At 39.1% G+C, this 14139-nt stretch overlaps 1 protein-coding gene across 2 annotated transcripts in view; it reads left to right on the plus strand.

Moving 5' to 3' along the window:
* The window catches only part of CDK14 (cyclin dependent kinase 14), a 310857-nt gene that overhangs the window by 154597 nt on the left and 142121 nt on the right, over window positions 1-14139 (plus strand). For both annotated transcript variants that reach the window (XM_058806832.1, XM_058806840.1), the window contains one exon: window positions 4353-4476. In XM_058806832.1, coding sequence (XP_058662815.1) covers window positions 4353-4476 — 124 coding nt within the window. The remainder of the gene's footprint in view (window positions 1-4352; window positions 4477-14139) is intronic.

Here is a 14139-nt window from a genome sequence, read left to right on the forward strand (position 1 = left end):
CACTGATTGCAAGCATGAGATGGGATGTCCTAAGTTTGGTTTCTTTTACTGGTATTTTTAGATTTGATGGCCTAATAGGACTAAATATGATTTTATTGATGCTGAATACACACATGGGAATTCAGATGACTGTGTGATTCCCAGACAGTGTGCTTTGATACATAGGGCAAGCAGGGGCATTTATGTAATCAGTGTTGGATGATAATAAAGCCTGTGTGGTATTGTGTATTTTTCAAAAGTAGCTATACTAATAGAGCAGTATGAGCTTGCTAAAGGAAAGACATTGATTCAGGTTTGCTTTCAGCTTTGTTCTGAAATGATGTTAACGCCTGTTCCAGATTATCTCAGCCTTTTTGCAGACTTTACTGCCAAGAGAGCAGAACCAAGAGTTTTGTGCATCTTCTGTAAACTAAAAAGTTCTTTGTAGCTTTCTAGTTCTGTGTAGCCTTTTACTTCTGTGTCCAGGTCCTCTATTCCCAAAATACAACATGAATTAAGAGAGCTCAAATGAAGAAAATAGTTTAGAAATCCCTCTTTGCCATCACAGAAAGTCCTAAAAAAGGCCCCCACAGGCATCATTATTCTGTCCTTTTGGCAAGCATCCTCTCTGTCATTGGGGTCCTCAGTGCCTCAGCAGAGTCTGTGTGGAAATGGTACATTTTCCAGAGAATCTTCCTAGGCATGTTGTGGATTTCTGCTTCTCACTTAGCCCAGTATCCTTTGCCAGAAACTCTCTGCCCTCTCTTGTAATGGAAGGCAACTGTGTGGAGTTATCTGAGCGCTTTACACAGATCACTTGTACGCAAGTGTTCCCCTTCATCCTTAGACTGGAAAGAGCTTTCTGAACCTAAGTCAGACAGTGTCAGCTGCTCTCAATCCCACCCTTTAGATGTGTTTTGCACAGCCTGTGTCAGTGTCTAACTCACAAGCTCCTTCAGAGGCCACCAGACAGTGAATCATTCTGCAGCACGTGGGCCACCAGGCAGCCATTGCATGTCTGCATGTAAGGCTCTGGGTTGTGCACTCACCCAGACTCGTTCAAACACCAGGAAAGCTGGGCGCTTCATCCACATAGCTACAAGTCTCTCAGGAAATGTTGCATTCTAAAACTACCGTGGCCATTTGGTCAAATGTTGCATATAGCTCAAATGGTTATCCAGGCATTACACTTGGACTGTGTAGGTGCTAACTCACCCTTTGAGGGCTTTCTCTTGTATGTTTTAAGAACTGCTAATGTTCTTTTAATATCACAGTCCATAAACCCTGAATTAGCTTTGACCTGCATGCATTTTTCTCGCTGACAATGAAAAGTCTTCATTAAAATGTTGCTCATTAAAGTGAGAGCTGCAGTCAGGGAAAAAAGGTATTTTTTAATGGCTGAAATAAATAAGCAAGACTTGAAGCCACAAGTGTTAAGATTTTTTTGTCTGAATGTAGTGTTGAGCTTCCTAATATTAAACTTTGCTGAAAACCTGACTTCTAGGAACAAATCCCTGTCCTGTTTTCTGTCTTTTTCAACACAGTGACCTTTGGTATTTTGTGAGCTTAATTTTATTATCAAAACCTTTGTTCTTATTAATAAGCTAGAAACTGTACACAAACGATGTCTTAGTTTATTTATTGCAGGTTATTCATTACCTATACAGCCATGCAAATATGACCATGCAAATATTAAAATTACCAACATGAAAGCTAACGAGTTGTGTATCTGTCTTGATTTTACCATCACAACCAACCTGTTGAAATACATGGTGAATTTGCCATTGACTGCAGCTGCCATCCTGGGGCCTTGGGAAATGGCAGTTCCATTGCCTGTACAAAACTCCCTGAAAAAAACCCAGGCTGAGGTTTCATGGTGATTGGAATTGAGTGAGGTGGTGGAAGGATGAAGTAAGATGAGAGTATGACCATGATAGGAGGTATGTCAATTTCAGACTGGGTATATGGGTAAGGATTGATGGTTCCTCATATAGGATTCATTTTTGTTCTTGAGAAGTTAATGCAGACAATCTGGGAAGAAGATGGGTTTCCTGGAGAAGGCTTTCCTCAAGATCAGGGGTGTGAACTTGACTGTGAGAGGGCAGAAGTCCTTTGTGAGGAACCAGAAACATTTTTTTCCAATTTATCTTTTCTTTTTGTGGGCTGAGAAACCGTTGGAAATGGAGAGGCCTCCCCTGGTGTTTTCTCATCCCAAGAAATCTCAAAGGACCAGTGGTTTGCAGAATGCTTTGCTGCCAGATGTTAGGCTTGTGTTCACATAAATCTTTTCACATTTAAATTACCAAATAAAAACAAAGGGGAAGAGAAAAAGAGAAAGCAAAAAACCCAATATTTGAGTTTACCCTGTAATGAATTCAGGAAGATTTTTTTTCCCCCTTCTCTTCCATGCGCTTCCTCCAAGGAGGTGTGAGTGAATTAATTAACTTTTGGGGAAGTACTTAATGAGTACAGCATGTCTACAAGTTTGGAATAAAACTACATTCCAAAGCTGTCCTCTAGAGCAGATGTTTATTCTGTTTAGCCGTGAAGTTGTTGGGCATTTTTTTTTAGCACATTATGTCAAATCATTTGACTCTTTACACTAAAGCCAAATGAAAGACATTAATAAATATATTTTGAGATATTATAAAGATTACAGGGCATGATAATTGAAATTTCTTTGCATATTTGAAAATAATGTTTGAAGTTAAATGCTATTGATTTAGCCTGGCAAACATGTTATTTTGCCCATCTTTTTATTTTAAAAAATGTATTATTTTGAAGTAATTTAATAGAATTAAATTGATATTTTCAGGCTGTAATGAAAGCTATTTCTGCTTCTTGCTCTTATTAAAATAGTTTTTATCTACCATAAATTCCACTTTAACCACAATTCAGAAAGGAATGTGCATGTTACTTATGACTTTCCTGCTATTCTTTGTTCCTGTATTTTTCTCTTAGGTTTCCTCAGCACATTGTTAGACCCTACCCTGGCAAGAAGGTGATTGATATGGCTCTTTGTGCCCTGGCTAAATAGTTCAACATAGAGTGCATTGTGTCTGCACTCAGGGAAAAAATGAAATGCAATTAAATTAATTTCACCTTCAGTTACATGATGTTTCTGTTTCTTTCATGTCAGCCTTTATTCTCTTCTATAATCAGATTTTGTAACCCTTTTTAGAATGTCTCTTCACTTCAGTAATCACTGAATAGGATGCTTGTGTTGCAAGTTAATTAGAAATTCTCATGTGCCTGAGTTGACTTTTCCCCAATCTTTGGGGTGGTTACCACGTCTTCCTAGAGAGCACATTTCACTGTCCTCTGAGCTGTGAGGCACGGAGTCCATACCTGCTCTTGGATCCTCCATGTTTAGCTTTGGAGGGCATTTTTGTGTTCACATCTAGAAACTGAAGTATTTCTCAAGATATACCAGGGAAAAGGAAGGGTCTCTGCATTGGGACAGGCTCTTCATAACTGCAAAGAAAACTCCTGGGAGTTCATTCACCCTTTGTGTTGACAAAACCCATGACGGGTAACACAGCCCTTCCCAGCAAGTGTCTGAAATGATGCAGGAAAATTATAGATATGAGAGATGGAAAGGGGAGGACAAAAGATCCTCTTCCTCCAGCTCTTTGTTCATAATTGTGAATTACAGAATACACAATAGTAATGCTTAGATTTAGGAGTAAGCATTTATAGAGTCCAGGGAAGGACTCTAAGAAACCAGGAGATGGTGAGTTAGGTTTCTGTCTAAAATTACCTTAAAGACTATTGCAAGTAGGTTTCAAAAGTCATCTTTAGGTTCAGTGAGAGTTATTTCCTAATGAAAAATACATAAGAAACTCCCATTAAAATAGACTTCAAGGGATAAAATCTATTTTACTTGCAGATTTCCTTGGGTACACAGGCATTATTGTTATACTATTAATTTCTTCTTTGTTTTAGCTTCAGCGTTCCATCCCCCAGCCTTTTCTCCCCATCCCTATCCACCCTGTACTGTTGCTGCCTATAATTAGTGAAGATACACATCTGTCTTCAGGCTACCACCTAATCTCTAAGGCCATATGGGTAAATGGAATATAATTATAATTTGGTAGAAACCAAGCCTTCTGCACATGGTTGTATTGCTCTCTTCTTTTTAAAGCAGTCAAATTGAATCTATGACATTGGAGGCTGGGTTTAGTCCTTGCAAAGTAAGTATATTTCAGATGGAAATTTCGTTGTGTTAAATTTGGGTGGGATTTAGCCAGTTTGGGAGGAATTCTGACACAATGTTACCGCAATGTGCAAGCACCCTGCATATCATGAAGAAATCACCTGTGGTTATATGCAAAATATTAACAGAGGTCATTTTTTGTCCCCCTCTTTTTCAGTTATTTTTATTTCAGTTGCTGCGAGGACTGTCTTACATCCACCAGCGTTACATTTTGCACAGGGACCTGAAACCACAGAACCTTCTGATCAGTGACACGGGGGAGTTAAAGCTGGCAGACTTTGGTAGGCAAGCAGTTAATTACAAGTATCTTATAATGTTGTAGGAATGTCAGACAGATGGTTCCATTGATTTCTCTTCCCCCCCCCCCCCACCCTATTCCTTAGACACACCTTCTTCATTGTAGATAATTGCACATTTTTCTCTTGAGTGAAGAAATTGATTATGGTCAACAAAATGCTTGGTTAAAAGGGAGCAAGTGAAAAACAAATACCTACTCCAGTTCTCTCAAGGAAGATCATGCTGAAAGTATTTCCATTTTATTTACCATGAGACCTCTGAATTAGAATTAAAAATATAAAAAAAAAAAAAAGGCAGAGAGATATGGGGAAATATAAACTGTATGAAAAGCACAATCACTTTATGGAAGCAGCTTGAGGGTTGTGAGGTCTGGATTGACTTTCATTAAATGGTCATTGCAAGAGACGGAAGGACACAAGTGTTCCTTCTGTAGAATAAAGGACACTGGGATCACCTGGATTGCTTTCAGTATCCCTTAGTTCTTTCTGGGGAAGGCTTACATGGAATATAAAGTCAGGATAAATTATCCACTGAAGTCTTAGCCTTTGGCCTATTTTTAAATGTTTAAGCCATTTTCTAGTGGCTACGCCAAGGCAAGTACTCTTTCCCCTGAAAACCATTGTGAATGCAGATGTGGAAAATGGCAATATTTTTCTTTAGTGGTTTTCACAAAAAGTTGTAGGAATTTCTTTCTTTCCTGTAGGTCAGCTTCTCAGTTACTGATTCCAGCAGTACTTTTGAAGTAAGCTGAAAATGTGACCTATTGGCTTTTAAAAAATGTCTTTTATTTTATGACTGCTATCCACATCATGCTTCACATTTCATGCAGCAGCAGTAATGAGGAAGCCTTGTGTGCTAATTGGCAATTTCACTGCTAATGTAGCTGTGAGGTTTTGTCTTTTAATTAGCGTTACTGCAATTAACAGCTCAGTGTGTATTTGCTATGCTGGAGAAGGGAACAGGACTTAAGGTGGACACAGTCCACAAGGACTTGGTTGGCCTTTGAATTGTAAGGCAATTATAGAAATAGTATTAGAAGCACTTGTCTCCTGGTTTACATATGATTCTTTGCTGTCATTTTTCAAAACTTGCTGTTTTTTGAATAAATGCTTAAAAACCCCATTCCTGCATGTTGCATTTTATTGTGAGGTTTCATATCTTAAGGATATGAAACAGGTGCATCATTCAGTGTTCTTGCAGTGAAATATGAGTTAACCCTCTGTTGAAGGTGCTGTGCTGTTTAATAATTTTGTTGTATAATTTATATGCAGAGAACCCTATGAACTAATCTGACTTCCAAATATCCCCATATTATAAATTTTTCGGGAGATTGTAACAATGGTTCTCTAGCTTTGGTGGATGCTGGAAATCATAAAAGATCTCATAAATTCTTTTGTATGTAAAATGTTTCCTACAGTGTGGGGGTGGATTGCTGAAGCTCTATGGCTTGTGTGGCTGGGGAGAGGGAGGCTGCAAACTTTTTTGTGTGTTTTTAAGAAAAAAGAAAACAACCTGCCCTTTACCAGCACTATTAAATGCATTGCTGGATGTGTGAACCAGTTAATGAACAGTTCAACTCAGACACGAGTTGACTCTGGTTGTGTTGCCTGGTGCTGCCAGAGAGCAGAGGACAAGGTGGGATGGTGGTTTGTGCCTTGCTATAGTAGGAAATGTAATTATCTATCACTTCTAATGGAATTGTTGCCTCATTGTAGCACCAGGCTGAATAGCCCAGTGATGACATGAAAGGCAGGATTTTCACAAGTGGGTGGTGGCAGGAGTTTGTGGTTGACCATTGTGCATGGTTTTGATAGAGGGACTAGAAATGTATAAGTACAGCCAGAAAGAAATACAAAGTGGTAGAGACATGAATATGTAATATTGGACAGAAGATATTTTTTCCCTTTTAAGTTTGCCTTGACATAACAGAAACATCTGTGTAATCTACTCTTATACAGGGACAGAAGATTATCTATCTCCTTTTTTTTTTAAAGCTAGATTTTCTTTCATGGCTCATGACCTCATAAAACTGAAAACCAGATGGGTTAAATTTCTCTTCCGAGAACCAAGATGAAAAATTAGAGGTGTTGAGGTCAAAGTCTGAAAGATCATGACCCCTTTCACTGGGATCATGAGAAATGAGAGCACACGTGTGTGCTGTCCGTGTGCCCCTGTGCATATTTACTATTTAAGTGCTGTATTATTATAGCCCATCCTCCAGCTTCCCAGTATGGAAAACTCTATTTAAACAAGGTGTAAACTACAGTCCTATTTCTCTTTATGCTTTTCTCCCACAAATGACTGATTTGCAATAATGTGCTTGGAAAGGAAGTCAGTTTAGATTGTATACTTGATTAATTATGTGAGGAGCAGTGTGAAAATTAGAAAGATGGTTGCTTTTCTTTCAAATGCACTCAAGGCAGGAGAGAACCTATCAAGAAATCAGTGACTTTGCTAGCATAATATAAAATCCTAGAGCAAAGGCCTTTTAGTCTCTAAGGACAAGACCTTCAGATTTTGGCTTCATAAGTTTACCAAAAATATCAGCATCATGTCTGAAGTTTTTCATTTGGCGTCAGGCTTATTTAATCTCTTCCCTGTAGGATATCAAATGCTTAAAAGCAGGCTGGTGGATCATAATTCTTGAATAAACAAGGTAAAAGAAGCTATTCATGTCTGCCAGTTCCTTGCACTGTGGCTGAAGTGGAATCTGTGAATAACTGTGGGCATGTGTTTTTCTGTAGCAGGGCTCCCAGACACACACACTTCACTGTGTGGGAGTGTCATTGTTCAGATGAACAGCAGTTTGCTTTTCTGTTCATTGTGCTCTAGCTGCTAGGAAATGAACGTTTATGAGAAGACTCAGCGGTCAAATGAAAAGGGAGAACAGAAAATAGAGGCTTTATCAAATTAAAAATGGATGAGCTATAAAAAATGGCTTTATTGAAAAGATATAATAGGGGAGACTACATCTCGAGTAATTGTTGCTGTGAAAAATAGTCCTTGAACATCATACCTGCATTCTTTTTGAAATCTAATTAAGATTCCAGAGGAAAGTAAAGTATATTAGGAGTTCTTATGGAATAAAGTGCAAGAATTATTTTTGATCCTATGGTGTGAATTTGGCTGTCTATGAGTTTATTTCCCCTCCTGCATATGTCAGTCTTAAGTAGAAATACAATATTTTAAACGTCTAATGAGTAACACCATAAGAAATTTGTCTCAGACTTCAGCAGAAAGACACATAATCCTCAGGGGCACCACACCCTGAGCTGGTAGGCATGGACAGGGAGCAGACCAGAGCCCCTGCAATCCAGAGGAAGTAGTTAGTGACCTCCTGTGCCATTCAGATCCTCACAAGTCTGTGGGTCCAGATGGGATTCATGTGAGGGTATTGAAGGGGCTGGCAGAAGAGCTCATTAAGCCACTCTCCATTAATTGATCTTTTCTCCTGGCTAGCTGGGGAGGTCCCAGATGATTGGAGGTTAGCAAATGTGAAACCCGTTTACAGGAAGGGTTGGAAGAAGGATCTCTGGGGGACTGCAGGCCTGTCAGTCTGACCTCAGGAAAGGGGCTGTAAGCATCATAGAGTCCAACTTCTCACCCTTCCCAGGACAAACCCAAGAATCACACCATGAGTGTACTGGGAAAGCCAACTGATGTCATTGTCAGACTGCTCTCTGTGATCTTTGACAGACTGTAGATTGAGGGAGGTTCTCAATAACTGGAGAAAGGTTATTGTTTTATCCATTTGCAAGAAGGCAGGTCTGGAGTACTGCAGCTGGTCAACCACTATCCCATAGGAAATGGTGGAATGAGGCTTCTTGTAGGTGTGAAGAAAGTGTTTGCCAGTTTTAGTCACAGTAAATCATGTTAGATCCATGGGATTGCCTGCTGTAATGGAATGAGGAGCTCTGCAGTGCCTTAAGAGTTGGTTACCAAGAGCCTGGTGGTGCCCTTGGGTGCACAGTGGGAGCATGAGGGATAATGGTCATAAGCTGAACACACAACTGGCTATAAGGAAAGAAATGTTTGGTATGAAAGTACTTCAGCACTGGAGCAGCCCAGAGATGTTGTGAGATCTGTTTGCTTCCCTTACTGGACTAAGCCTTGAGCAATCTGGCAGATTGAACTAGGCAAATTGTTCTTGTGTGGTTCCGTGACTCACTAAATACCTTGCTTGTTTTGTTTTGTTTCTTAATGATTGGAGATTGGTATTTAGTTATTGTATATGCTGATATAAATCAAGATTGGCTAATCGATTATGTTTGCATGCAGATTATCATACTTGATAAACTCCAGCACCAAGTCCCTAAATAGCTGACAATAATCAGGTGGGAGGTGAGTCTCACCTTCCGTGTGGGACTTTCCAAGAAGGATTTGCTCTTTTCCTGCCTTGTTTCTTATTCTCTGAAAAGAGCCTCTTGCAATCTGATATTCTGACACCTCCAAAACAATGTCGACCTTAATTCTGATCATAGCACAATTACTCTTACATATTCTTTAGTTAAAATAGTCTTTTGCTTTCTGGGTTGAAAAATACATGTTATACTTGTTATTAGATATTTTCTGATAAAAGATTTACATAGCTTTGAGGTGACACCACCCACATTTCAATGCACTGAAAATATCATCAGGTTATGCGTGTCAAGAACAAAACATTTAGACGTGACTAGCATGTGACACAGTAAAAGCACTTCTGAGACTGTGAGAGAAAGTGGCCAAGTCACTAGTAGGGCTTTGGCCTCCTCCCCTCTGAGATAACCAGCCTGCTGCTGGGGTTTACTTCTCAGGGAGTTTCTCATTTGTGAATCTTCTCTGCAGCTGCCTTTCCCTGTCATCTCTCAGAAGTAAGCTGTTTGAAGTGGGTGAATGTGAAGTTTGAAGACCTGTTAGATCTCTGTTTGGGATTGTGCAGTTATTATAAGTGCAAGTGCTTCTGTGTAATCACATCTTTTAATTAGATGCCATTCTTTTTAGTGTGTATAATGCCTTTTTCTCTGTGCTATGGCTCTAAGACAGGGTGTATAAACTATGAAGGCACCTGCCTAACCTTAGGTACCTACATAGCAGGCACACAAGTGCAAAATACAATTTCCAAGTATGGAAAAACAGGTCTAGAAGTATTGTTATCTTGAGTATATTTGAAAGGAGAGGAAAACTTGATTATTGATAATTTTCTAAATTGAAAAATTTAGAAAATACTTGAATAGATGCTTCCCCTATCTGCCCCATTTTTTGGTAATTTTAGTCCTTTAAAAAAATCTTCAAACTGCAGTAACACTACCAATAAATTCCAGTGTTGCAAGGTGAGTTGACAAGGAGCATCAGGTACTTAGTGCTTTAATGCTTGTTTCTGTAGTATGAGAGTTGCTCTTTCTCATCTGTGGGAATCTGCTTTGGAGTGGAAAAACAGCATGACATCTTCATAAAAATGTCTTTTATTTAGTCTCTCAAATAACACTAACCCTGAAGCTTTTCCCGACTACTTTTTGTTGTCTTTGGGGATCTCTGGATGAGTAAGGATCTGCAGGAGGTCTGTATTGTGGTGAAAGTCCTGCCTTAAGCTTTCAGAATTTTGTTAATATACAGTCCTCTGATGTAGTAAAAGAATCAAGTCAGTGTGATTCAACCATGCATCCTTCTAGATACATAGAATGATAAATAATAGATAGCAGGAGCAAAGAGACTTGAGGATTAAAATAAAGGGAATTATACTCAATGGACTTGCAGTTTAAAACTGTGACTGAGTATTAGGATGTTTCCAAGCATTTCCATATAGATTTTTCTGTGGAGAGCATGACAGTGGTATGTCATGAGGGACAAGGTTATTTCTGTATAGCTTACTGTTAAAATTGCTAAAACTATGTTGGTAAGTTGAAAAGAAAAAAAAGTAGGGTTTTTTTCTTCACAGTAAGAATCCCACAAGGGTTTCTTTATAATGTACTGTATAAAATTCATATGAAAAGTGAATAGCATCAAAGATTGCTTGCGTGGATAACTGTGGTGTTTTCCCATGTAAATGTTCCACAGAGTATCAGATCTTGGAGATGCTGATATAAGGAGTTGTCTCAGTGCCCAAAGAGCTGGTATGATATTGTTGGGGATTTGATGGAACTGTTAGCAAAATTCCTCTGAGAGTGCCTCTAGTTATGTAGGCTGGCTCCCTTTGGTTGCCTGGCTTTAGGTGAGACTGATTTGGGCAGCCTGACGCAGCCTTTGGGGTGAGTTGTAGGAGCTGCCTGGTCACCCCTGAGGCTGCTGGACCAACACAGCTCCTGCCCCCACAGCAGCCCTTCTGCAGGCTCCAGAGAAGGGCTAGGAGCTGTCTGGGTGCTGGTTATCAGAGGCTGCTGCAGGTAAAGAAAACCAGTTTACCCCAAACATAGGTACACAGACCCCTCTAACACCCTGCCTGAGTTGAACATGGTAAGAAAAGACATTTATGTCCCATATTCCTGCTGGAGATTGCTGTTACTCCAGGTACAGCCTGTTCCTTTCTGATAACAGCCATTGAAATCTGAAGAATTGGTTTGTTTACCCCTCAGGAAGGACAGTAGTGGGCTTCTTTGAGGACTCTAGTTGTATTAAATATCAAGCAAGGAAGATAACTTCAGTGACAATGTTGTGAAGAAATTGAAAAAAAAAGAAGTGAGAACCTGGAAAGTGAACCCCAAAGTGCTCAAACCAGAGTCAGCTTGCAGGCCTTTATAAATTACTTAATAAAGCAGTTATTTTTGTAATGAGCTGCAAATGCCTCCTGTTCCATGGAGAGCAGAAGCTGCTGTTGCTGTGTACAGTGGCAGCTGGGGCTGGAGCAGCAGGGCAGGCTGGGTGTGTTTGCCCTGGAATAGCCTTGATGGCCTGTTACTGAGTCAGGGTGAAAAGCCCTTCTGTCCACATTTTCTACACCCAGGCAAAGTAAGGCCAGAGCTCAGGAGCAGAGGTTATAGGTAGCTATGGCACCCTCAAATCTTTTTCTTGGGGGAAAAATAAGTGATGTAGGCTGCAAAAGCTGTGGGCACTGTGGAACCAGAGACATGTGGCAGGCTGCCATGTTATTTATTTTGCTTTCTGAGGATAATAGGCTTTCCCTGCACCCCCAGACCTTTCTTCTCAGTTTCTAATGCTATAACTGGCTGCTGTCAGGGAGTAGCCAAAGCTGCATCCTTCCCTTTCCCTCCCAGGAGCAAGGGCTTCATATACTGTGCTTGTGACCTTCTGCTGTGATGCCCAGACCTGTGGTGAGATGGAGAGGGAGATGGGTGGGTGGCAAAAGATTTCAAACAACAGCAGTGTAAAGGAGCATTCTGGCATTTGGTCTAAAGAATTGTTTCAGAGGTGAAGATGCAAGAGAAGGTGTGGTCTGGTGCTGCTGGAAATGTTTCTTTCTTCTCCTATTTATTTGTTTTGTTGTCTCATCATGGATCTCCATCTAATTTGCTTCATATATCTGATGGCTTTATTGAGGTAGGAGTTCAATCTATACAAAAAATTACCATGTGAGAGCACAGTAAGAATCTCTTATGGGCAGAAAATGGGTTTCATAATCTATGAAGAAAGAATAGATTTGCCATGAGTTTACTATCTGGAGACAGCAATTGCAAAAACTGTAGAGAGATTCAGCTGTATTCAACTAGGACTAACTTCTCTCTGCCAGTTGTTAATACAAAGCAGAACCACTTATTAAATGTTTGTCTATGCCAGTCTTCACTGATTGCTATTTAACAATTGAAATTAAAAATCTTTAAATAGGAGGCTTTTCAGCTTTTACTAAGGCAGATGCTGTAACTTAAGCTCTTCCCACTGAGAAGCCCTATGCAGGATTATTGACTGAAAATGTTTTATTTTTAAAAAGCATGAAGGACCTGGGGATTGGTGTGACTCACTTAATGGGTCCCTTGTTAAACGGATCTCAGATTACTTAGGGTTCAATGCAATTCTCTATTGTTACAAGTGAGAGTTATATCAAGCCTTTAAATAGGAGGAAAGCATCTTAATTATCCATTAAGGGTAATAAAGGAAGTTGGTTATGACACCATTAAAACAACTGTGATGAAAAATCTGTTTCAGTATTTTGTGCTTAAGAAGAACATGGGATTTGAATGTCATCTGTACTGCAGCTAGCTCAGTGCTGTGTTATGATGATAATCATGATTTTTTTTTAATTGCCTTGTATTGCCCACTTAAGTGTGAACTAGACTGCTACGTGACAGTGGCACAAAAGACTTTGAGAACTGTGATCTGCTCTCTGTGCAAAAGAGATCCATCCATCCGTCCATATGAATCTGTAAATGTATTAAAACAAATATTGTTTCACTTGAAAAAAGCCTTATTCAGTCATGTGATGGTTCTCTCAGTTTTATATGAGAACATTTTCCCTTCCTACACCTCTCCATATCCTTGTGGTTATCATGGTTACAAGCACCTGTATTTAAAATATCAAGCTTTCATTAAAACTTCATTGTTTTGAAGCTTTTTTGCTTCTTTCTGTTACATTAGTTACAGGGAAAAAATACTATAGAAAAAGGTACTGCTCAAGGTAAAGCTTTTGAATATAGGCCTCCAGGTAGCTCCCATAGTACTCTCTATCTTTTCTTTCTTGGTTTGACTATGATTTTGTTTTATGTTTTTTTTATTTATGAGAACATACTGTATTATATAGTGAGAAAATTATGCCAACTTTTAAAATTATTTTAATGTCATTAGTGTGTTAATAGTTATGCAGATTTATTTTACACAGGAAATAATAAGCTGTGTAGATAATATAGGTTAACTGGAAAGGTGTGGATTAAAGAAGAAAAAATTCATCATCAGTCAGAACAAAACATATTGATGTGCAAAGATTAATGTGAACAAAACTGGCAGTTCATTAAGAGAAATATGCCTTTAACATGGTCTGAAATAATTCCATAATTGAGGTGGCATTTTAAAGGAACGATGGCTCTGTAATTTATGATGTCATTTGTTTTGTCCCAGACAGTTTAAAACCTTACTTTTCGGCAACACAGTCACTTTTTATCTAGGTAATTCTTAATGTATGCATGTTTTTTTTAATTCTTTCTGAAAGACACAGTGCTGGTTGTATTAATATATTCATAGATGCATAATTTGTCCTGATATAAATTAAAATCATGCTTGCAGGGCTACCTGCTTTAAGATGAGAGTTTCCCCTGCATCAGTTAGCCTTGATGATAGCCAGAAGTGATCAGGCAGTTCTTGTCTTAGCAGTACTTAACACTTCTCCAGCAACTTCCATTTCCAAAAACTATACAAATAAATTATAGCTCCAAGTAGTTACTCTTATGTATATTACAAATAACCATCTTTTGCTTGACCTTTTGGTCTTATAATTTGAGAGACCAAAGCTAAAAAACTTAAAAGTGGGAGAATCAGGAACCAGCAGCTTTATGCCTTGGTGAGGTGGGAAAATTAACAGTGGCTTTGCACGAAGAGAAAATGGTGCTGAGTAATTTTTGGTTTACATGGTAGGGAAAATGGCAGGTTAGAGCTTCACCTGGTTAAAGGTCCTCAGGTTCTTCTCCAAACTTGGTTGTATCGCCTTTGGCTTTTCTGGCTCATAATATGTCAAATTATACAGCAAATATTTCGTGTAGTCATTGGAAATAAGGTAGCAGGAGATTTTC

This window comes from Ammospiza caudacuta, chromosome 1, assembly GCF_027887145.1.
Source record: "Ammospiza caudacuta isolate bAmmCau1 chromosome 1, bAmmCau1.pri, whole genome shotgun sequence".
Classification (NCBI taxonomy): Eukaryota; Metazoa; Chordata; class Aves; order Passeriformes; family Passerellidae; genus Ammospiza; species Ammospiza caudacuta.